Source organism: Myxocyprinus asiaticus, chromosome 3, assembly GCF_019703515.2.
Source record: "Myxocyprinus asiaticus isolate MX2 ecotype Aquarium Trade chromosome 3, UBuf_Myxa_2, whole genome shotgun sequence".
Lineage (NCBI taxonomy): Eukaryota > Metazoa > Chordata > Actinopteri > Cypriniformes > Catostomidae > Myxocyprinus > Myxocyprinus asiaticus.
The window spans coordinates 18,670,436-18,694,784 of record NC_059346.1 but is presented as its reverse complement, the minus strand read 5'-3'; the positions used below and the strand labels follow the sequence as shown (position 1 = coordinate 18,694,784).

At 40.6% G+C, this 24,349-nt stretch overlaps 1 protein-coding gene across 2 annotated transcripts; it reads right to left on the bottom strand.

The window, feature by feature from the left end:
• Window positions 1-20: 20 nt before the first annotated feature.
• LOC127421644 (serine/arginine repetitive matrix protein 1-like) lies at window positions 21-7,609 on the bottom strand. Of its 2 annotated transcripts, none has more exons than XM_051664778.1 (10): window positions 7,355-7,609; window positions 6,356-6,417; window positions 5,559-6,227; window positions 4,529-5,173; window positions 2,133-2,263; window positions 1,943-2,036; window positions 1,802-1,850; window positions 1,553-1,627; window positions 763-915; window positions 21-589 (listed from the first exon to the last, which is right to left on the bottom strand). In XM_051664778.1, exons 2-9 carry the CDS (start codon window positions 6,394-6,396, stop codon window positions 772-774), a joined length of 1,848 nt encoding a protein of 615 aa, XP_051520738.1. In that variant the 5' UTR covers window positions 6,397-6,417; window positions 7,355-7,609; the 3' UTR covers window positions 21-589; window positions 763-771. The 2 variants fall into 2 exon arrangements, with proteins under 2 accessions (XP_051520738.1, XP_051520741.1); XM_051664781.1 differs by having other exon boundaries at window positions 6,356-6,413.
• Window positions 7,610-24,349: the final 16,740 nt, after the last annotated feature.

Genomic DNA, 24,349 nt, shown 5'->3' with positions numbered 1-24,349 from the left:
ATGATTTCACACACCAAGACTTCTGATATTTCCAGTTTTATTTAAAGTGTCTAACTATAAAGACTGTACATTGTTTTAGGAGCTGCACAAAGAAAAAATTAAGGTAGGTTATATTTAAACACATGGAGCTCAGCTAATCAACACTCTTCAAATGGCAGCTAATCATACAAAGCAGTCATCATTAAAAAATTTTTAACAGTCATTCTTAGAAAGCAGCTATTCAGACACTAATGTAAAACACTAAAATGACAAGAGCTGTGGAAATTTAAACCAAAGCTAAAAATCATTTTTCACAAACCTCTAGCAAAGTGAGAGCTTTGTACATGGTATGTCACAAAAATGTAATCCTTTTTATTTTACCCCAAAAAGACGAGTGCACAGTATTCAATACTTTTTTTTTTCTAGGGCACACAAAAACAAAAAAACAACAATATGATAGAAGGAAAAAAAAAAAAAATAGACTTTGGTGATCTTTGCAGTTTTTACAGAGGCAAGTTCACAACCACCTTACAGCTGGAGGGAAGGTCAGGAGGTAGGGAAGCTCCTTACAGAGGCCCTACAACAGACAACTTGTCACAGCACGGGTGACCTACAAAATATTGAATATTTGTTAGCTGATGGAATTCTTTATCATGGATATTACAGCAGTTGAATGACTGAAAGATCAATATTATCGACTACAGATGTTCAAATTAAAAAAATATTACCATCCTACAGAGACAAGTATGCATTATTACTCAATTTGTGTGATATAGTACTTACTATTTTGGGTCACCATCGGCGATAGCTAGTGGCTTGGCGTTGATGGGGTGCTTTATGCCGCAGCGTCTGCAAGTTCTTGTACTTTGACATGATACTTTGACTCTTTTTGAAGACAGGCTTCTGATTGAACGGTGGTCTTGGAATTATAGAGGCCTTTAGAGTACAATAAAGACATATTTTTGATTTATCTGAACTGTGCAAGAAAACACCTCAACACCTAAATCAACCATGTCACACCTACTATAGTCTACATTTGTTTAAAATGCTGGGGTCAAGAATAACTATTAAAAATATACATTTAATTTCAATCCTAATTTAAGGAAGAAATCAATCTATGGGTTGTGAACCCTTAGAAGACTTTCAGCTTCATCATACCATGTTGGTGGAACGACCTTCCCAACTCATCCATGAAGCTGACTCACTCTCTGTCTTCAAAAAAATGACTAAAAACACATCTTTTCCATGAGCACTTAACCAGTCATTATTAAAAAAAAAAAAAAAAAAAAATTCCTGTTGCACTTTATTCTGTTTTGAATACTATTCTGATGCTAGTGAAACTTTGTAATACGGCACTTTTCATACCACTTAAGATGATTCGCTTATGCTTTCCTCTTTTGTAAGTCGCTTTGGATAAAAGCGTCTGCCAAATGAATAAATGTAAATAATTTGTAACACCCACCAACAGTGGGCCAGTTTTTGGTAGAAGTATTGCTACTCACACTCACAGCTCCATTCAAGCTGAAATCATTTGCAAAATGCAAATGGCAATAATTGCACAAGCATCACTTACCATCAAGAGTTTCCTGGAAATTCCATCAGGTGCTGATCCCCTCTTCAATCCGACAGTTGGGTGGAAATTAGGCCTCTATGTACAGAAAAACAGGAAGATGTTTCACAACAAATCATTCTAACAACAATGGTAACACATGGAATGTCCAATATAAAAGAGAAAAATCTAAACATGTTTTAAATAAATAAAAAAATAAAAAACTTTGAGGAGCATATGAACTAGACAGCTATATTTTAGGAACTGCATTACCTGAAATGATCCAGGCTTGCTTAGGTTTTTTTCTGGACTTCCAGAAGGCCTACAAAAAACAAAATACAAAAATTGCAGTGTAAGAATTCTGAGATACTGTTTTGAAACACTGATGGAACGAGAATAAGGTGCCTCATTTACCTTCTTTCTTTATGCTCCTGTGAAGAGCTGGTAGGACTTTGTAGCTTGGTGAAGCGCTCATTTAGTGTTAAATTACCATAAGAGTCAGAGCTTTCTGTGAGGGAAGATATTTACACAAGAACAAAAGAGTGAGAAACTTAGATTCTAGCTACTTATTTTTAAAACAATGACATAAAAGCCGAATTTTTACCAGTCTTGTTCTTGGGTGCCCTGTTCCTCCAGGGTGCACTGTTCTTGGGGCTAGTACTGGGTTTGTGCCCTGCCTCCCAACGAGAAACCACAACAAGATCACGTGAAAGTCGCCGGTCTATTGATGCAGAGCTGGAAAGAAAGCAAATGAGGTATAGAATCAAGTAATCCATTTTGTTTGGACACTTAAACATGAATAAAATAATTTAAGTTATCAGACATACAGAGAAAACAGATGGCATGCAAATTTGTAATTTTGTTTTCAAATTGGAATAAACTTGTGGCTTGTGAACTGAGGAGAGAAAATTACTCAAAACATTCAAAGTCCTCAAGAACCCTATGGTATTGTTGCAAATGCAGGAAAGGACCAATGATGGATTACTACATGGGTACTTACAGCAAAGCAAGCCCATCATCTCCACGCTTCAGTTTGAATTGGTAGATTAATTTTCACTGATTCACCTTGCCTTTAGCAGCCTTCCTTTCACTAATGTGAACAACCGATATCAGCAGATTGAAAGTGTGGGCTGAAGAATGCCGTGTAGGAACGATTGTATGCTCCAAAAGGTAAGATGATTAGGAATCGAGTTGAGCACTTCCATCCAGACTTGACAAGCCAGACACACTCCATGACATTTTCTCTTATTTCATTCTTTCATACTGGATTAGATGAAACAATATTGGTGCACTTTGAAGAGTTCTTTTTGTTTTGTCCTGCAGAAACGTACATCTCATAGCATAAACGCTGGATTGCTGCTGTGCTTTCTGCCATGGCATCATGGTAAAGTGGATAGATTGAGAGATCTTCTGGATACTGGATTTAATTCTCAGATTTTGTTGAAATATTCTCCATTGAACTTCAGACCAAGTGATTTTTGGATAAACACTCACTGACATTGATGAATCCATCTCGACTCAGCAGGCAGATATTTGGAACCAAAATTGCTCAGATACTTCTTTGGTTTTAGAACTTTTATTGATGATGACTACAAATTAACTTCACATTTTGTTAAGTATGTTTCATTCTGCAGAATAGGCGCAGGCCTTAGCTTCAGCAGAATTTAGAAACATACTTCTATTTCGGTCAATGTGTTGGTTGTAGAATAAAACATATTCCCTGTTTGTGGGCCACTGCTGCAATAAAAATTATAAAAAAGGAATTCAAGAGCATAAACGTTTTTTTTTTTTTTTTTTTTTTTTTTTTTTTAAAAGTACACCACTGTGATGACACAGGACTGCTGAGGAGAGATGTGCAGAGAAACAATGATGTCCATTTTGTTTCCTTCTCATCATGGAATTAAGTCCTCCTAAATAATCGTTGTAGTTTCCACATCATGATACCTCTTGTTGATTGTAGCTTCAAGGCATCCATTTTCTTCATTCTTAAGGTTACTGTAGTTCTGTTTCTTGGCAATGGCCAACTAATTATGTTTTGAATCATACATTATATTATTAGGTATGGTATGTCGTGGCTTATTTCAGGGTGTTCTTTCTCTTCTTCCAACATACAAGGTCCTTAGGTTGAATCAACGGTAGATCTGGCTTCTGCTGTTAACCAGTGGTAAATATTAGGTATGGTATTTGGTGGCTCATTACAGGGAGTTTTCGTTTCTTGCAAGATTCATTCAAGCTCCATAGGATTGGATCAATGATAAACAAATGTGTTGTTTCAGTTTATGAAAACTGACAACATGTGGCAGAATACAGCCCCATAGCCCCATGTTTCTTCTTCCAGCCAATCACTGAAACTATCTTTAGTAGAAACAACATCATGTCTACAGTGTCTTGGCCATAAAAATAAGAATCCACAAAAACTTCTGTTCTTCTCGATTCTCTTTAACAACCTCTGCTAAATATTCATATGTCCTTTGTGTTTCCATTTTCAAAACATCCTATGCATGGTCCATGAGATGTAGCCATAGTCAAAATATACTTGTGTACAGCCATTGTTGGTATGATAGGAAAAAATATTCTTCGGCAAACACTTGAGATTAAGGCTCAAAAAACATATCCCTCCCCTTGAAGATATTTTAAACATCTCTCCTGGATCAAAGCCGATCTGATCTGGTTGCACCATTGTAAGACAAATGGCATTTGACTTTTGCAGACTGATTGACATTGAGGAAAGAACTGTGATTTTGAAACTTTTGAAAAAGACCACTTGCTCAGACTTATCACATTCTCTTGACAAGGCAGAGATATTCTGGCCAATATGAGACGGTTTAACATCTTATTGGTGACAATAATGAGGAAAATGGGCATGATTTCTTTTTTTCTCATCCATCTCATCTGACAAGGTGACACCCCTTTGTTGAAAGATGTGCCATTGAAAAACAGGAAGCTTGACCTTCTAAACATCACGCGCCCATTGCCACAGTGTGAAGGGTGATACCATACCTGTGTGCGCTCACAGAGCGTCGAGATTCCACCTTTGTTTCGTTGTCCCTCTCAGGTTCAGCGGTCTTGGAGGACATGTTGTGGGATGACTCTCTGGGTGATGGCATCTTCACACCTTTTCTAAGGGGTACCTTGCGTGGCTGAACTCCTGTGGAATCTTTGTTATTCTTTGGTGCTATCAGAGGCTTAGGTTTCTGGACTCTGTCTGAGATTCCTGGCCTTGGTGGTGGCAGTTTGAACCTGGCCACTGACTCTGCCCTGAACTTTCGTGTCTTTAGCAGTCGACTCTTATCACTAAGGGACAGACCACGACCTCTGAAGCCCCTTAGAGGCACAGGTCTCACTGACAACTCCCTGCGGAAGCGCTTCGGTGGTCCATGCTCAAAACCACTAAATGGAGGTCGTCTGAAATCTTGACTCTTCCTCTTCAATGGGTGTCCAGTGAGCCTTTCCTGGGGTCGCAGAGGTGGATAACCTCTGGGCGATGAGCCGGATGAAGGCAGGCCTGGTTTCCGTGCAGGTGATCTGTAAGGGGGTCGAGAGTGTGGAATGCTCCCTCCTCCATGTGCCCAGTCCTGGCTGGGGCGTCGAGACTCTCTTCCAACTTCTCCATGCTGTGTATGTTGATCTCTCTCTGCAGACCACCTACATATCCATTACAAACAATACAAACATGTGGGTTATAATGCCAGTTTCTGCTGCTTGAGCTGTGTCGATGCACTTAATTTCTATTAATTTAGATCCAGCCCCAGGCTGTTGAATGCCACATCACTTCTTTGCCAGTATAACTTTAAGGGGGGAAAAGCCTCAAATGGTTTTACATTTTCTTTCAGAAAGACTGTTTCACTTTATGGGCTTAATCATTAGATCCTGTGGCACTTTACATTGACAGAAAGCTGAAGGAAGCTGGGAATTATTCTCATCACCCTGCAGTGTACTGGATTTTGCAATCTAACACTTAACTGTGCATTTCTTTATAAGCCTCATTTCTGTGTAATTTTACCCAGCCTGCACAGCTTCTTTCTTGTACCTCTCTGGATATGAAATCCTTCCATGAAACTCTCTGGGTTTTCTCTGGGGTGGGCCTGAGAACCTAGACTCCCCACTAGGGGGGTGAGAGTAACCTCCTGGGCCATTCCAGTGCTGCCTCCCTAGTGTTGGTCGCCCAAAGGGCCTCTCCCGAGGTGCAGGGCACCAGCTTCTCTGATGCTCCTGAGAAGGGCTTGGACGCCGCTGGGGACCCCTGAAGGAACTGTGGGGAGATGGAACCCTCCTTTTTGATGGAGGTCCATGAAAATTTCGAGATGGAGATGCATGGCTACTGTGATTTCCACGGAAGAATGGTGCTCTGTGGCTAGGTGGTCCATGTATTGGACCATGTGGGGACTGCCTGTGCTGGACAGGGGGAGGGCGGCTTGAGCGGGGTGGAGAAGGCCTCCTGCGGCCCCGCTGTGAATCATGTGAGCTGGGATATGAACGGAAATTATCCTGGTTCTGTTGCATCCAATGTCCATGTTGTCGCTCTCTACGTTCACCCATGAGTGGGGGCCTTTTGGGGTATGGCTGGGGTCCACCACTGTTGCTCTCTCTCCAACTTGGTGGGGCTTTTCCAGGAGGTCCTCTAAAACCTCTCTGGCTTCTTGAAGGTGGGCCAAATCGCCCTTCATTATTTATGGCACTGTAGCTGTCTGAGAAAGATCTGTATGAGAAGCAATTGAGAAAAATTAAGTTGTAACAACATCACATTGATCATGATGTACATTATAATGTACTATACAACAAATAATAATAATATCATAAAAGCATCCATTTATAGTCATATATTACCTGTGTTTGGAATGAGGAGATCCTGAGTGTGGTCTCACCATTTTGAGCTTTTTTCCACCTGTCTTTAGTGAAAAATATGGAGGGAAAAAAATAATAATAATAATAATAATAATATATTATAATAGTTATATATCTTTCTGGTCAAGTAGACCAAAGACTGTAATCTTAAGACTGACATATAACACAGCAACTTAAGGTACTGTAAACCTTATACAAAAGTACATGTAACACTTGATGGCAGTGCAAACTGCAAGGCCAACAAGTTCCGGCATTATTACTTTGCATAACAAATCGAGGTTCCCTAGATGTATAAAAAAAGGAAGCTAAGCAATTAAAATCAGTACGTGTAAAATATGATGTTCTATCTGTAAATTAAATATTGATGAGAGGTTGCAAACTACACACCTACCCCAGAGCCAATTTCATTTTTTTTTCCTTCTCTTTTCTATATTAAAAAAAAAAAAAAAAAAAAAGTATGGCATGGCACAATAAATAAAAACTTAAGTACATCAAATAGTTTGAGCTAGCTGTTATTGTCTTTTTAAAATCCGTGAAACATAAATACAATATATGCACTTCAGGCGACTAATCGAAGATCACACTACAATAATTAGTCAATATAAATCCACTGAACATGTTCGAATCATTTAGGCCTACTGCGCTGTGAGTGTTTTTTCGGACGGTCATGTTACAGGGCCTTAACCGAAGGAACTACATACACGATAAATAATAAATTTTAAACCGTTTAATAACACACAGAGAAGAAAATATCAAAAGATTATCCTTGGATAAATTACTCGAGTAAAGTCGACACGTCACATTCCTGGCCTATCATGATGGCGTGTCTCAAGGCCGACAAGGCCACGAGTTTCACATTCAAAAGGGAACAACGAAACTAAGGTCATCATTACACATTTCATAAATAACACTACAAAATACACATCTTATTCAACTACGGGTTTTAAATAACAGTTAATGTTAATATTTTTTTTTTCATACCTTATGTTTTACGATAAGAAAAACAGCAAACTAAACCAAACCAAGTCTAGTTCATCGGCGAAGGATTAGCTCTGAAAGCTAACAAACGTCTTCGGTTGGGCGTTGTCCGTCTCGCATCTGACCGAAAAATAACCGAATGTTCTTTTTAAATAACAGAAACCCAGTCCTTTCGTCGTCGTCGTATTGAAGTTGCTGCGTCGAAAATAACAAGTCTTCGAACAGCTGCACCCGTGACGTCACCGCGGGGGCGCGTTCACGTCGTTCAATCTTAAATGCGCCCAAGTTATCGTACTGTACTGTAGTATGTAGTCACCGTAAACCTAACGATAATAATCGCTAATTCTAAACATTTCACCAACATTAGTACGGGATATAAAATCTTACTGACTATGACATTGAAACAGTACAGAAAGGCATATTGATCATTACCTGAGGCATTTTTTGACAAGACGGTTGTCAGTCATTCTTTAACCCTGTAAAGTTGTAAATAAAAAAATAAAAAAATAAATACATTACACTGTTTTTAGTACCATTAGACAAACTATAAAAAAAATAAAATAATAAATAAATAAATTTTAAAAAAAAGTTGCACGTTTTTTTTAATTTATTTTTTTATGTATCATATGATACATTAGACTTTAAAGGTCATTATCCTCCTGAGGCTCAGCAATTCATTTTTGTGTATGACAATTGTCATTTTCTTAGCCCATTCACTTAGCTACATTGATACATCTTGGGGTATTATCATAGACCTCTGGGCTTTTCAGAGATGCCAGATGTTTGAGAGTTTGGCCATGCTGACTTCCTCTCATTGGTCTATAAATATGGATTGAAATGAAGTTCAATTCAGCACATCAAATACAATATGAATAAAATATTGTTTTTTTCAAAAAATTATTTTTATCATATGTATTTTATGCAACACTATATTGACAAGGGAAACTTAAAAACTTTTTTCGCTGGGTCTTAGGAACTTATGGTTAGATTACATCATAATAGCTTGTAATGTAAAATAATTAGATCTTTATAATGATAGAGCAGGCTGTATATGAAAATACACAGAAATATTAGTTCACTCTTTAAATATATCTTATAAAATGTATATGACAGAATTTTCAAAGCTCTGTGATTTTTTTTAATATATTTTTAAATTTTTTTTTTTATTATTGTGGTGGGCAGGAATGTAATGGTGATTGAGAGATATGCCTCAAAAGCCTGATGTATCATATGGATAATATGGATTTCAAAGTAGGGTTTTCAAAAAATAATATTCAAAATTTGAACCAAACACAAGTTGTTTATATTCAGCAAATACTAATTTTAAAATATCAGTAATAATATAATCATTACTGTCACTTTTACTTTATTAATTAATAAAGTAATTTATCCCAACATAAGAGTATCTTTTCGCTCAATTCTGCCTCCATTTTAAATAGATCGATATAAACATTGAAACCACTTTTTTCACAAATTACAGAAACATGTGAAACTTGCATACCATCGGTTGTTTGGCTCGTCAGCTTGAGAGTGAAACAGGAGCCATCAAATTTTGTGTATCATCTTTTATACACATGGCTTTATAGGGTTAAAGGCTGAAGCCTCAACTGTACTGTCAATGATAAATAATCAGAGTGGAGCTTGTTAAATGAAACTCCTCCGGGGGCCTGGGTAGCTTAGCGAATACTGAAGCTGACTACCACCCCTGGAGTCACAAGTTCAAATCCAGGGCATGCTGAGTGACTCCAGCCAGGTCTCCTAAGCAACCAAATTGGCCTGGTTGCTAAGAAGGGTCACATTGGGTAACCTCCTCGTGGCTCTCGGTGGGGCGCGTGATGAGTTGTGCGTGGACACCGCAGAGAATAGCGTGGGCCTCCGCACGCACTACGTATCCACGGTAACGCGCTCAACAGGCCACGTGATAAAATGCGTGGATTGTCGGTCTCAGACGCGGAGGCAACTGAGATTCATCCTCCGCCACCCGGATTGAGGCAAGTCACTACGCCACCTTTTGTCTCAGAAATAAGAGTTTCACTTAAGGCTAACACATATCGTATTAAAATAAGCTAGCACATTGCATTAAATCAGTGTGCGAATTATACAGTGACCTTTGGGGTCAGCTTTTTTTTAAAGAGACTTCAACCAGTTTCTCTAGTCTAAAACATGCAAGTGTGTATTTGCTTGACTAAATTTAGTGATCATTTAGTAAAATCTTGTTTATTCAAAAAATAAAATAAAAAAATGCAGTGCAGTCAATATTATCAAGAACAACATCTGGGGTTCAGAGTGTATACATTACAATGGCAAAACAATTCTTAACACTTACAGCTTCCTCACAATTCATTACCAGACCATTCAAACTATTTACACACCAAACAAGCAGGCAGCAGACTCACAAATAACAACAGCTGGTGTCTTCCCTAAAAAAACTGACCACAAATATTTGGGTTGACTCTGTTCAGCTTGCATCCCTGTCAGCCATGATGTAGACAGACGATGACCACTTTTAATCCAGGACATCACAAATGGAGTAGGGTCAAAGAGCTCTATGGGTGGTCCATTTATGTCAACAATAAGAGAAGACAAGCTCTTTTCCTGAAGTCTGTTACGAGACTTGGTGGCTGTCATTTACAGCAGAGAATCCCCTCTCACATTCTGCAGAGGTAGCTAGGTAGGTTTTACTTGCAGTTAGAATTTTCATCAGGGTTTCTCCCTTCTGTGTCCTCTGCAATTTAAAGTCTCTAAATTCCTCGACTGCTTGTCTTGTGGATTCACCAAGAAGTCTAGCCAGGTTGTGCACCTCAGTGTCACCGAACAAGACAAGTTCTTCACGCTGTTTTGGCCAGTCTGACATGTCAAGGGACTTCAGTAACTCCACAAGATCATCGCTTGGCAGTTGTCATTTCAAGCTGTCAATAACTGATTATTTTCCCCTCTCTCTCACCAGTGATGTCCACACCTTTAAACTGGCCTGATGAGATACACACTTCAGCCTTTGCAGTAGATTTACCTTCCTGAAATTTCAGCGCTTGAAGCATTTCAGTGGTCTGCTCAATGTAGTGGCTGCTGTCAACAAGTGTTGTATCTCTTCTCTGCAGCTTAAATGAGTTTCTGTAGAACATCCTTCATACATGCCAAATCATATAGAAAACTTGCATTTGTGAAGTGCTTCAAAAGCCCTTTGTATTTTTGTCTTTTAACATCAGTCTGAGATGTGTCTTCACTCTCAGTTTGGAAATGTTTTGCTAGTGCAGGGAAACTTTTGCACACTGCTTTTAGTGTGTTAAAACTACTGGCTACCCATCTAATTGTGAAGAGCTGGCCAATTTTTAGAATTTGAATGTCCAGATCTTTTGCTGCTTCTCGTAGTAATCGTGCATTCTTGTGGGACCGGTGAAACAAGCTGTACATCTTTGAGAGGAACACTTCAAAATGACTGCAGCCAGATACAGTTTTTAATGAATCATGCAAAACTAACTCCAGCCAGTGTGCCAAGCAATGAATGGATTTAACTCTGGGGAAGTCATGTTTTAGTTCGTAATCACTCCATTTTATTGGCCTGTCAAAACTGAAGCCCCATAAGCAGCAATACAAATGAGATTCTTCTGCAGAAAATTTTCATGAAAGCCAGCTTCCTGTAAACTCCTCAACGCAGTGTAAATAGTATCAGCACTGGTACCCTCTTTTAATTCCACCAAATCTAAAAAAATGTTTTCAACATCACCTTCTCCAGTGACATCAGATCTGACAAATATGATTAGGAAGGCAACACCAAATACAGTGCTCTCATCAATTGTTACACAAATGTGGGAGTTTTTAGCTTTTATATGTGACACCACCCTCTTTTTAATTTCCTTTTATATGTGCTCTATTATCTCAGCACATGAGTGATCTGAGCGGTGCACCTGTACCATAGCAGTCCCATTCAGTTCTTGGAGCTTCACTAGAGGAGTCATCTTTTTAAATGACAGTCTTTCTTTTGTAATTGTGTATGCAGTTCTAAATGAGTTTGTCGTTTCATTGATCAAATGTGCATTAATTTCTGTTATTCTGGTAGGAAGTGTGCTATTTCCATAGCACTCTGATGTGATGTACTCTCCCTGTGTTTGTAAATTTTCAAATTTTTTGTAAACGTTTTGCACCTACTACTCACTACTCCATTAATCCACTCATCAGAAAGATGCAGTCCAGGTCTTTTGTCAGACAGTAATAATGTCTTGCATCCTTGCATATGGTGAAACCTATGCACCCATCCTGTATGTACAGCCAGGGATTTCTGTCCTTCCAGCCACAACACTGCTCTCTAGTCCAGCAATCTGGCACATCAAATCAAATCACTTTTATTGTCACACAACCATATACACAAGTGCAATAGTGTGTGAAATTCTTGGGTGCAGTTCCGAGCAACATAGCAGTCGTGACAGTGATGAGACATATACCAATCTACAATAAACATCAAATTTACACAACACAATTTAAAATCTAATATACACATAATTACACACAACACAATATACAAATAATAACATACAATGTACATTATACAATACACACAATATAGAATACACATTATACAATAAAAAAAAATAGTATATATAGTATATATAAAATGTACAGTAGGTTGTATTGTACTGTATTGACATTCAGGCTGTCAGTTGATGGTCAGTTGCCAGTGTGTTGTTAAGAGAATATAATTTATGACAGTCCAGTGTGAGACAATAAGATTAACAAAGTGCAGTGCTGATGTATATTGATCGTGAGAGATCAAGAGTTCAAAAGTCTGATTGCTTGGGGGAAGAAGCTGTCATGAAGTCGGCTGGTGCGAGTCCTGATGCTGCGATACTGCCTGCCTGATGGTAGCAGTGAGAGCAGCCCATGGCTCAGGTGGCTGGAGTCTCTGATGATCCTCTGAGCTTTTTTCACACACCGCCTGGTGTATATGTCCTGGAGGGAGGGAAGCTCACCTCCGATGATGTGTCTGGCACTTCGCACTACCCTTTGCAGGGCTTTGTGGTTGTAGGCGGTGCTATTGCCATAGTAGGCAGTGATGCAGCTAGTCAGGATGCTCTCTACAGTGCTGGTGTAGAACCATGTGAGGATGTGGTGGTTCATTCCAAACTTCCTCAGCCATCTCAGGAAGAAGAGGCGCTGATGAGCCTTCTTCACAACGGCCTCAGTGTGGACAGACCATGTGAGTTCATCAGTGATGCTCCATTGATGGTGATGGGGCTGTGTTCTCTTTCTCTTCTCCTGAAGTCCACCACAAGCTCCTTTGTCTTAATGACGTTGAGGGAGAGGTTGTGCTCCTGACACCAGTGTGTCAGAGTGTGCACCTCCTCTCTGTTTCATCATTGTCAGTGATCAGACCTACCACCGTCATATCATCTTCAAACTTAATGATGGCATTGGAGCTATGTGTTGCCACACAGTCATGTGTGTACAGGGAATACAGGAGTGGGCTAAGAACACAGCCCTGCGGGGCTCCAGTGTTGAGGGTCAGTGATGAGGAGATGTTACTGCCCATTCTAACCACCTGGTGTCTGCTTGACAGGAAGTCCAGGATCCAGCTGCACAGCGAACTGTTTAAGCCCAGAGCCCGGAATTTCTCATCAAGCTTGGAGGGCACTATGGTGTTGAATGCTGAGCTGTAGTCTACAAACAGCATTCTCACATAAGTGTTCCTTTTTTCCAGGTGGGAGAGAGCAGTGTGTATTGTAGATGCAATGGCATCATCAGTGGAGCGGTTGTTGCGGTAAGCAAACTGCAATGGGTCCAGTGATGGAGGCAGCACAGAGCAGATGTAATCTCTGATTAGTCTCTCAAAGCATTTGCTGATGATGGGGGTCAGAGCAACAGGACGCCAGTCATTTAAGCAAGTGATTTTGGATTGCTTTGGTACAGGCACAATGATTGTCGTTTTAAAGCATGTGGGGACTACAGACAAAGAGAGGGAAAGGTTGAAAATGTCCATAAAAACACCAGCCAGTTGGTTCGCGCACGCTCTGATGACGCGGCCCGGAATGCCATCTGGACCCACGGCTTTACGGATATTCACCCATTGGAAGGATCAGGTTACATCCGCTACAGAGACGGAGAGTGAACTAACCTCTGTAGATTTGGCCGTGAGAGCTCTCTCTGCGAGGGCTTTGTTATTTCCCTCGAACCACGCATAAAAAGTATTTAGCTCATCCGGGAGAGAGGCAGCGGTGTTCACGGCTGAGTTTTTATTCCCTTTAAAGTCCGTGATGATATTAATTAATACATCTGAGTAATGGGATGGTTGAAGAGCTGGTAGATCATCACTAGCCTTAAAAAAAGATGTTGATATATGTATACTTGCATATACCAGGGGTACAGATAAATACTAAAAAACCTACTCTGTCCTGTCAGTGTTTTCCTTGTCTTGCTGACCTCCATATCAACTGACATGTCAGATGTTCTGGACTCTGCCTGACTCGCCCTCTCTGTTTCCAAAAAACATAAGCAGCAAGTACCAAAAACGGCAAGTACCATCACCATTATTCTCCCTATCAGAATAAAAATTAAAGTTTATGAATGTGGATGGAACAATTGCTGGAAACAGCAGGATTGTTGTGTTATAAGTACAGTGCACTGAAACAAAATCTCAGCCTCATTTCTCACTCACCTCAGTGTAACCTAGCCTCTCCTCTACCTCCCTATCAGTTTGGTTGCTCCCTGTGTCCTGTAAACAACACAACATGTACACAAAACTTGAAATATTACTATTCAAATAATGTTGTTCATCTTAAGACAACTGGTACCATCCAATGGATACCCTAAAAATATGAATAATCCTGTATTTTCTCAGCTGCTCCAACAACTTACTTTTCTTTTCTGTGTAGTACAAAACTGTCTTATGTCTGATCCCTTTCTCTTACTCATGTCTTTGCTGATGATTGACATCTGAGTGCAAAAAAGGGTTTGGTTAAAGTTTCAAAATAATAATTCATAGATTTATGTATGTAATTTATGCTAGTAGTTGCAGTTCTATGTGTAGGCAAAAGGACCTGGGTTGTGTTTGCTGATAACAATGGATCTTAGCACTTTTCTATGTGTGAGATTACGAACATTCCATTTCTACAAGCCTTTCCTAAAAATTATCTTGACATGAACGCATCTAAACGACTAAAGTGTTACTTAAGAGTCGTGGTCTGTTCGTGGTCTTTTAAATAATGATTTTTAAAAAAACATTAAAACACGTAATTTACCTGCAGCAAACAGCATATTATTTTCTTAAAAATTCAATAGACCAACTACATATAAAAGCAGTGTCAACTATTTCTGTATTAATTCAGTTTTATCATCATTTATTTAATATTATTTATTGCTTCTAATTTGATATTATTTTTTTTTATTTTAAAATATACTTTATGTAATATTAATTACTAATTAAGTAATACATAATTTCATAGAATATTAAGTATTCTTTCATTACAGCCAAGCTACATAAAGTATAAACATCCTAACTGTAAAGTTTTGGTGTAATTTTGCGGTTGTCCAGCTGGTGTCCTTCACAAGTCTGTCTACTTAAGATGCACTTGACATTGACAGTCCACGATTGCTTCATTGTGCTTGTAGATCTGCGAGGATTTTCAAGAGCTTATTAAGTTATAACGCTTTTGAGAAACAGCCCTTAAGTCTATGTTTCATCATTTTTACGATCCACGGCTTTTTGGAAAACGCAGCCCTGACCACCATATATCATTTTACTCTATACAATAAAAAAGAGGTTGCATTTTTAATATACAAATAATCACTTTACAGTCAACTCATTACTTTGTGAATGAATGTGTATATGAATGACACCATCTTAATTTGTTTATGTACAACGTTTTTAAATATATAATCATATCATCATCATAATCAAATCATATGTTCTCTGCACTTAGACGCATCAAGTGATGTCATGAAGGAAAATGTCTGCGCAGACACTGATCTAGAGTCAGCTTTTTGCATCTACAATATAACCTATAACAGTTAAAGGTTTGGAAACAGATCACAAACCACCAGCAGTTACAGACAGCTATACTGGAGCAGGAATCAGACGAAACAGGGACAAACTCCCTGTGCATGAGCGCAGAACATAACGTAAGTTATGAATGTAACTATGGATCTGTGAGACCGAAGGATGACCGTCGCTACGGTCTAAATAGGATGATAACATTCGTTCCGCCTTTCGTCGAGAACTTATGTAAAAAAAAAGTCATTCCCATGACCCCGGAGGCAGAAATTCCCGCTCCATAAAAGTGGGTTGAACTTCCGGCTCCTCCTCTTACCTTGAACGCCCCAGTGTTCCGAGCGACAAGGATAGTGACGGTCATCCTTCGGTCTCACAGATCCATAGTTACATTCATAACTTACGATCTGTTTCGACCTCACTCTGACCATCACTACGGTCTAAATAGGATGACTCATATCAAAAGGGTCACGAGGAACCGAAATATCTACATGATCAGAACCTCGCTGGGCAACAGACATCAGAACTGCATTGCTCACAGGTGTTGCACAGGTCATGTCAACTCCGTAAAATTTTGTAAATGCACATGGTGTGGACCATGATGATGCAGCACAAATATCTCCCACAGGAACTCCTTTCAGTGCAACCCATGAAGTGGCTACACTTCTGGTTGACTGGGCTCATATTCCTGTAGGAATTGGAAACCCTTTTCCTGCATACGCATGGGAGATGACATCAATCAACCAATGTGACAAATGCTGCTTGGAGAGTGGTAACCCTAATCTGGCTTTTCCGTAGCAGACAAAAAGCTGAGATTGAGACTTCCTTAAAGGCTGAGTTTGAGTTACATAGGAAGATAATGCCCTAACTGGACATAAAGTGAGTAACCCCTCCTGCTCTGCCTGTGAGGAGGAAGAGGGTTGAAATTGAACCACCTCCAGTACTTGATTTATAAACTGGGAAATAAGCATTTTCGGCAAAAAAGCAGGATTAGGCCAAAGTGACACCCCTGAGCCATCTGTTTTCCATCTTAAACAATCCTCACTAACAGAGAGAGCACACAGTTTGCCCTGATCCAATTGAGACTGCAGGAGGCGAAGAACAAGTGGCACAGGACAGACTACTGGGTCAACTTTTATGCCCAAACACCAGTCTGAAAAGATTCTCCACCTTAGTGAGTAATTAGCTAGAGTAGATGGAGCTCTAGCATTGCTCAGTGTCTCACGGACAGTCTCGTCTAACTGCTGATAGACACACTCCGCAGAGGCCCAACCCATAATTGCAGGGCAGTTGGGTTGGGATGCCAAATCTGTCCCTCTGCTTGTGACAGAAGATCTGCTTGTGATGGTAGTTGCCACGGGCCAATACATCCAGGTTTAACTGCCACTCTCCTGGGAGAGGCCCTGTCCTGGACAAAACATTGGCTGCTCTGTTTGCCACACCTGGGATGTGAATGGCTCACAGAGAGGTCAGTCGGAGCCATGCCCATGTTAGTAGTTCTTTCGCCACCTGGAGACAGCGTAATGACCTTGTTCCCTCCTGATGATTTATATGGTACACTGCCGAGGTGCTGTCCGTTCTCACCAGTATATGCTTGTGGTGTATGAATGGTAACAGCCCCTTGAGAGCAAGATGCACGGCCCTCAGTTCTAGTACATTTATATGTTCTGATAACCAAGGGGGCTTCCACGTGCCTCTTACTGACCTGCCTTCCCAGACTGCTCCCCAACCTGTCAGTGATGCATCCGTTCTGATCACTGATCTTCTGTGAGGAAGATTTCCCAGTGGGGTTCCTCACAAAAGGAAGTCCCTGTCTCTCCAGGGGAGCAGGGCCCATATGCAGGAATGTGCCACCTGCAACCTCACCCCTTTGTCCTTTTTTGGGTGGAGATGAAACAAATTGAATCAATGCTGTATGGGACGTGCCTTCAGCAGTCCCAAGGGAATCACCACTGATGCTGCTGTTATCAGTCCCAGCAGTTTCTGAACCTTGTGAGCAGTCATGGCTGAAAGTGTCTTAATGCCTTCTCCAACTTGTCTATCCTCTGAGGAGTGAGACGTGCATTCATTGTTACAGAATCGAAGTGGAGTCCAAGAAAGATTATTTGTTGACAAGGCTGGAGACCACTCTTCTTCCAGTTCACTGTAAACCCCAGATATTAAACATGGGCCATTACCTTCTTTGTGTTCAGTACCACTTGATCTTGGGAAGAGTCGCAGATTAACCAGTCATCCAGATATGGCAGGATTTTGATGCCTAGTAACTGAAGGGGGGCTAATGCCGCCAAGACCACCCAAGTAAAGACCCTCAGTGCCAGCGTAAGGCCGAATGGTAGAACCTGAAATTTGAAAACTTGACCTTGGAAAGCAAAGCGAAGAAAAGGCCTGTGTTCTGGACATATCGGGATGTGGAAATATGCGTCTTTTAAGTCGAGGGATGTAAACCACTCTCCTGCACTTATGGACTGCATTACTGTCTTTGTGTGAATTATTTTGAATGGGAGTACTTTTAGGTATTGGTTGAGATGCCTGAGGTCGAGAATAGGTCGATAACCTCCATCTTTTTTTGGAACTATGAAGTAGGTTGAGTAAAACCCAGTTTGCTGTGCGCTGGGAGGCACCTCCGCAAAAGCTCCTTTTTTTAGCAGACCTTGCACTTCCTCCATCAATACAGCCTCCAGTACTGTGTTCTTGACAATTGTCATTCGGACCTTGAAAGGGGGGGGGGTGTCGCCGCCAAATCTGCAGCTGATACTCATGAGTCCGACACAACTTCCTTCCAACTGACCGCCGCTACGGCCTGCACCCCTGCCTGAGTTCCTCTGTTGACCTCCCCCTTGGGACTGAGGTCTCCTCTGTGAATGTGTGGTGGGATTCTGACTGTGGGTACGAAAACTCTGCTCCTGAACACCAGCAAGACCACCACTCGCATGCCTAGACCAAGGAGAATGCTGCAGCTTTTGAGGTAATCTAGACCTTTGTCTGAAGGCCTGGGTTGGTTTACGACAAGCCCGCTGGACAGTTTCTCTCAATGTAATGGAGTGCTCAGCCCTATCCAACACATCCTGAGAATCTGGATGAAAGACTTGACCAGGCATTACTGGCAAATTCATCAGTTCATTCCTTATGGCATCTGGCAAAAAAGTCTGTGCCAGCCATATTTGCCTGCAACATAAGACAGCTGATGACATACTCTCCCCTTCATCACGTGTCAGTTGTGAGTGAGCCACCAAAGCTGAATCAATAAGAGTTTTGGAATCCTGATCCTCTGCACCCATTGTTTTCCGCAAGGCTGCCAGGAGGATAGCCAAAGCATTTACCATACGAGCCGCACGTGCAGCAGCATTAAAAGAGCGTGAGATCATGCGGTCGGTTTTAGCACACTCCTTACCAGGACAGCGAGGATTAGCAGATACATGGGCTGGCCCTAGGGCTGTCCATGATGCTATTGACCGCTCTACCTGTGGCATATCCCCAAGACCGGTTTCTACTAAGTAACGGGCATTAGCTAATTGTCTACAGCCTGCATTAAATTTGGGCTTTTGAGATGGTTTCTTCCATGCTGTTCTCAGCATGGAAATGTAATCATCTGCCACCGGAATGGAAGGTGGGGAATAAGATATGCCCTCCCAGACACCTCCCATAGGAACTGGTTCAAACATGAGTGGTTGTAAACCAACAATCTTGGCTACGCTAAATACTCTATTAACAAGAGTATTTGCATAAAATTCTTCCACCTTTGTCGATTCCTCATCCATGTCGAATCTCCCCGATGGCTCTCCCTTTCTGATTGCAGAGAGTGGGGAGCAAAAATAGACAACACATCAACCTCATCTGTGTCATCTTCTACAAGATGGCGCTGAGGCACCAGCGGAGGCGCACATTCCTGGCTGGGGGGCAGGGGTGAGGAGGAGGAGGAATGGTAAGCCTCAAATCTGTCCAACCTCTGTGATAAGTTCTGCAGAGCAGTCAGAATCTGAATTTGCGCATCTGCACTGCCCCCTTCTGCTGGTGGAGCAGGAGTCGGACACTTAGTCACTTCACGCACACTCTCACGGTTTGACCTGTGAGTGGATTCACGATGATGATCATGCGAGTGCTTGCGAGATTGCTTATCACCAGTCCTGTCTAGAGATCTCTCTCTCTTCCAGCCATGCTCAGGCACAGAGCTGTGAACCCTGGTAGTGTGGCGTAGTCACTCCTCTTACGGCAGGTCACAAGCTGCACTGCAGGGATTATCCACGTCTTCCTTTAAGTGAGCAATCCCCAGGCATAAGGGGCATTCACGATGACCATCACGGGGATCCATCGCTGATTGGCAAAACCGGCAACATGGAGAAGCCATGATGTGTCCCACAAACAAGCCCACTGACTGCGAACAGCCATAAAGGTTAAATTAAATCAAACAAACAAATTGGCCTGTATCAGTAAGTGAGCATAGTAGCAGGCCTACATCAAACCCCACTAACTGCGAACAGTAGTAAAGGGTAAAATTAAACCCACCCTGGGACAATGGACCGCACCAGTACGTGAACATACTTAGCAGTCCTGTACCAAACCCATCCAACTGTGAACAGTGATATAGAGCACAATAGTTCTATAATACTTACCAAACATTGCAATGAAGTAAATCACTGTATTTTTGCTGGTGGATACTCTGAAAGAAAACAGAAATTACCACCAACAGTGAATAGCTAGTATACTATAACTAGCTTATGGTAATACAGCAAACATTGCTATGGTAGCTTAATATATATATACACTATATTGCCAAAAGTATTCGCTCATCTGCCTTTAGACACATATGAACTTAAGTGACATCCCATTCTTAATCCATAGGGTTTAATATGACGTCGGCCCACCCTTTGCAGCTATAACAGCTTCAACTCTTCTGGGAAGGCTTTCCACAAGGTTTAGGAGTGTGTTTATGGGAATTTTTGACCATTCTTCCAGAAGCGCATTTGTGAGGTCAGACACTGTTGTTGGACGAGAAGGCCTGGCTCGCAGTCTTCGCTCTAATTCATCCCAAAGGTGCTCTGTCGGGTTGAGGTCAGGACTCTGTGCAGGCCAGTCAAGTTCTTCCACACCAAACTCGCTCATCCATGTCTTTATGGACCTTGCTTTGTGCACTGGTGCGCAGTCATGTTGGAACAGGAAGGGGCCATCCCCAAACTGTTCCCACAAATTTAGGAGCATGGAATTGTCCAAAATCTCTTGGTATGCTGAAGCATTCAGAGTTCCTTTCACTGGAACTAAGGGGCCAAGCCCAGCTCCTGAAAAACAACCCCACACCATAATCCCCCCTCCAACAAACTTCACAGTTGGCACAATGCAGTCAGACAAGTACCGTTCTCCTGGCAACCGCCAAACACAGACTCGTCCATCAGATTGCCAGATGGAGAAGCGTGATTCGTCACTCCAGAGAACGTGTCTCCACTGCTCTAGAGTCCAGTGGCGGCGTGCTTTACACCACTGCATCCGACGCCTTGCATTGCACTTGGTGATGTATGGCTTGGATGCAGCTGCTCGGCCATGGAAACCCATTCTATGAAGCTCTCTACACACTGTTCTTGAGCTAATCTGAAGGCCACATGAACTTTGGAGGTCTGTAGTGATTGACTCTGCAGAAAGTTGGCGACCTCTGCGCACTATGCGCCTCAGCATCTGCTGACCCCGCTCTGTCATTTTACGTGGCCTACCACTTCGTGGCTGAGTTGCTGTCATTCCCAATCGCTTCCACTTTGTTATAATACCACTGACAGTTGACTGTGGAATATTTAGTAGCGAGGAAATTTCACGACTGGACTTGTTGCACAGGTGGCATCCTATCACAGTACCACGCTGGAATTCACTGAGATCCTGAGAGCGGCCCATTCTTTCACAAATGTTTGTAGAAGCAGTCTGCATGCCTAGGTGCTTCATTTTATACACCTGTGGCCATGGAAGTGACTGGAACACCTGAATTCAATTATTTGGATGGGTGAGCGAATACTTTTGGCAATATAGTGTATATACATATATATATATATATATATATATATTACGGTATATACATATAATATATATATATAGATATACACACACAATAATATATATAATATACAATAAACCACTCCAATTCACAGGGACACAAGGCACCTGCACCACCTGGGTGATGAATTGATTAGTGGATACATAACATTGAATTGGTAACTTAAGGAAACAATACCATGGTAGTTTCAACTACCATGTATCAATATATGCAATAAAACCACCACAATTTACAGGGACACAAGGCATCTGCACCGCCTGGGTGATGAATTTAGTGGTGAACAAACAATATTAAATTGATTTCCTACCTGTACCTGGTCTCTGAGGCGAGAAAGGTAAAGAGGACGAGCCGGAAGTTCAACCCGCTTTTATGGTGCTGGAAGTCCCGCCTCCGGGGTCATGGGCATGACTTTGTTTACATAAGGTCTCGAGGAAAGGCGGAACGAAGGTTATCATCCTATTTAGACCATATTGATGGTCAGATTGAGGTCGAAACAAATCCAACAATGCTATCATGTATGGTGGAACTCATGGAAGCATGAAAGCAGAACAGCGACTGAAAATTACAAAATGATTTACATTATGCGTGATTACTAATGTTGAGTTAATGTTAATGTTTATTGGTTTTACCTCCTTTTGGGGGGGGGCGGGGGTCATTCAGGCTTTAATTAGGGGGGTCGGACCCCCCCAAACCCCCGTAATTCTCACCCTGCATTAAATTTGTCCTAGGCCTAGAGGTTGTCAATTTGACTGCTTTGTGACTGTGGTATCTGTGTATGAGAATACTGTTATGATAAGTATGTACTTAGATTATTAGTAATCATGTAAGAGTAAAAAAAAACAAAAAAAAACTTTGTTTTCATAAACTGTAAACATCAGAAATGGGCTACTGCTATACATGATGACCTGATATTGAAAGAAGCCATTTACAAATTTCATAATATACCCACACATCCACTGTATGAGTTTGTGTGGGGATTTGCAGTAAGAGGATGAGATCATCAGTCTAACAGTCCCTGCTTTGTTAACGTGTTTAAAAAAAAAAAAAACTGCATAAACCGCTCACTTATAGACACTATCAGCCTTGACCAATTTGTCTTCAATGTGAATCAACCTCCTTGCAATTTATTCATGAGTAAATTGAATAAACCCACAAGAGGAATCAATTGGGAAAATAAGTGCATGTGTGTTTTTTGCCTTTTCATTCTTTCTCTATGTTTTTTAATTTTATTTCAATGAAATATGCATAAAATGTGTGATATACTGAATGTAAATACAGTATGTGACAGTTACAGACCTTTTGAATAGAAAAAGCACTGCTCTCTAGGAGTGATAGTCATGATTGAAACCATGTTTTGAAACCTCAAGCACTTTGCTCAGTAGTTGCTCTTACAGACAACTTAATGTTTGCAGCATTGTTTACTGTTTTTATTTTTAAGAAAAATAGTTTATCAGCCCTTAATTGCTATTGTAATGTCAGAAAATTATAAAAGCAGTTAGGCAAACTATTGATATGAAGGGAAGAGCATGTTCCAAAATGGCAATATATTATTCACTGTTAACCCTAATGCTCAAATTAATTAACTGTTTTGAGCATGGAAAAATTAAATCATCTAAATTAGTTCAAATAAAAAATAAAACCCTGATGAGTATTTAGAACTTTCTCTTTCTTTTGAATTCACAAAACTGACACCTTTTAAGTAACCTGAATTGTTTTACTGTTTTGAGTTTAATTAACTGAAACTGGGCAGGGGGCTTCTATTTCCCAGCATGCCCTGCATGGCACTCGACAGGGAAAGTAAATGTAAAATGAAGTGTTATATAATGTGTCTTTGTGCAAGATGAATGTAAAGGGGGAGACTTGTTTGTGTTAAATGTTTTGTTTGTTATTTAGAAGAGTTTCTGTTATGTTGAAGTTTTTGGGTGTTACCATTACGGTGAAAGGTGGAGCTTGAGCTTAGGTGGAAGCCAGGTACAATTTAAGATTAAATAACAGAATGTTGCAATGCATTGAACAATTGCTATACTGATTAAACCATAGTGTTCTCAATTAGTATGTTTCAGCATACTAGCATTCTCTATACTGTACTAGCTACTTAGATTCTCAATACTTGAAGTAATTAAATTGATTTTACATTGTAATTTTAAGTAAAGCCAAATAGTTCAATTTAAAGTTGTGCCATTACTTATTACTCAATATTTTATGTTAAGAGCAATTAATATGCATGTGTTGTACAAAATAAAAATCTGAAAGTTCTATTAAATTAAAAAAACTGATGTAACTGATTGCCTCAAAAAAATATAATTCTGCTAATTTATAAGGCACTGCACTGTTAATTGCCTCTAATCAACTCTGATGCTCATGACACCTCATATCACCAACTCTCATTTAAAATTTAATTGAAAATCAGAAATGAGAGTTCAACTTTATGCAAGGCAAATGCTCACGTGATCGCCCTCACTATACAATTGGATCCTTCAGTTAGAATGCCTACTAGCAATCAACAATACAGAGACTTACAGCGGGCCGCAGTGTTTAAATCACTGTCAGAGCAAACGCCTTTTCACTGTAAATGCTATGAACATGGGCTCACTTAAACTTAAGCTTTTAAAATGATGTGTTGCTTGTGTAGTCAAAATAAAATGTGTTTGCTAACAGTGTGTTTGTCAAATGTCAAAACCCTCACTTAAAACCTCCAACAGTGAGAACAGTGATGATGGAAAATCTATCACAATGGGACTACATTGCCATATGTTGTGCTGATAGAGATCTCAGTTATGAATCCTAAACAAGTGGCCTCTGGTGGTTTACAGATGGCATGATATTTGAGGTAAACTGAAGAGTACTGAAGTCTCTTTGTCTCTTCATGAAAATAGTGTTTCAGTTCATTGGGTCACATTATCAGACATTGGCCTGTCAACTTTCTCCCTTTCTTTCACCCCTTTGCACTTTTTCTCTATGAACACAAGCTCACTTTTGTGCACCCTGT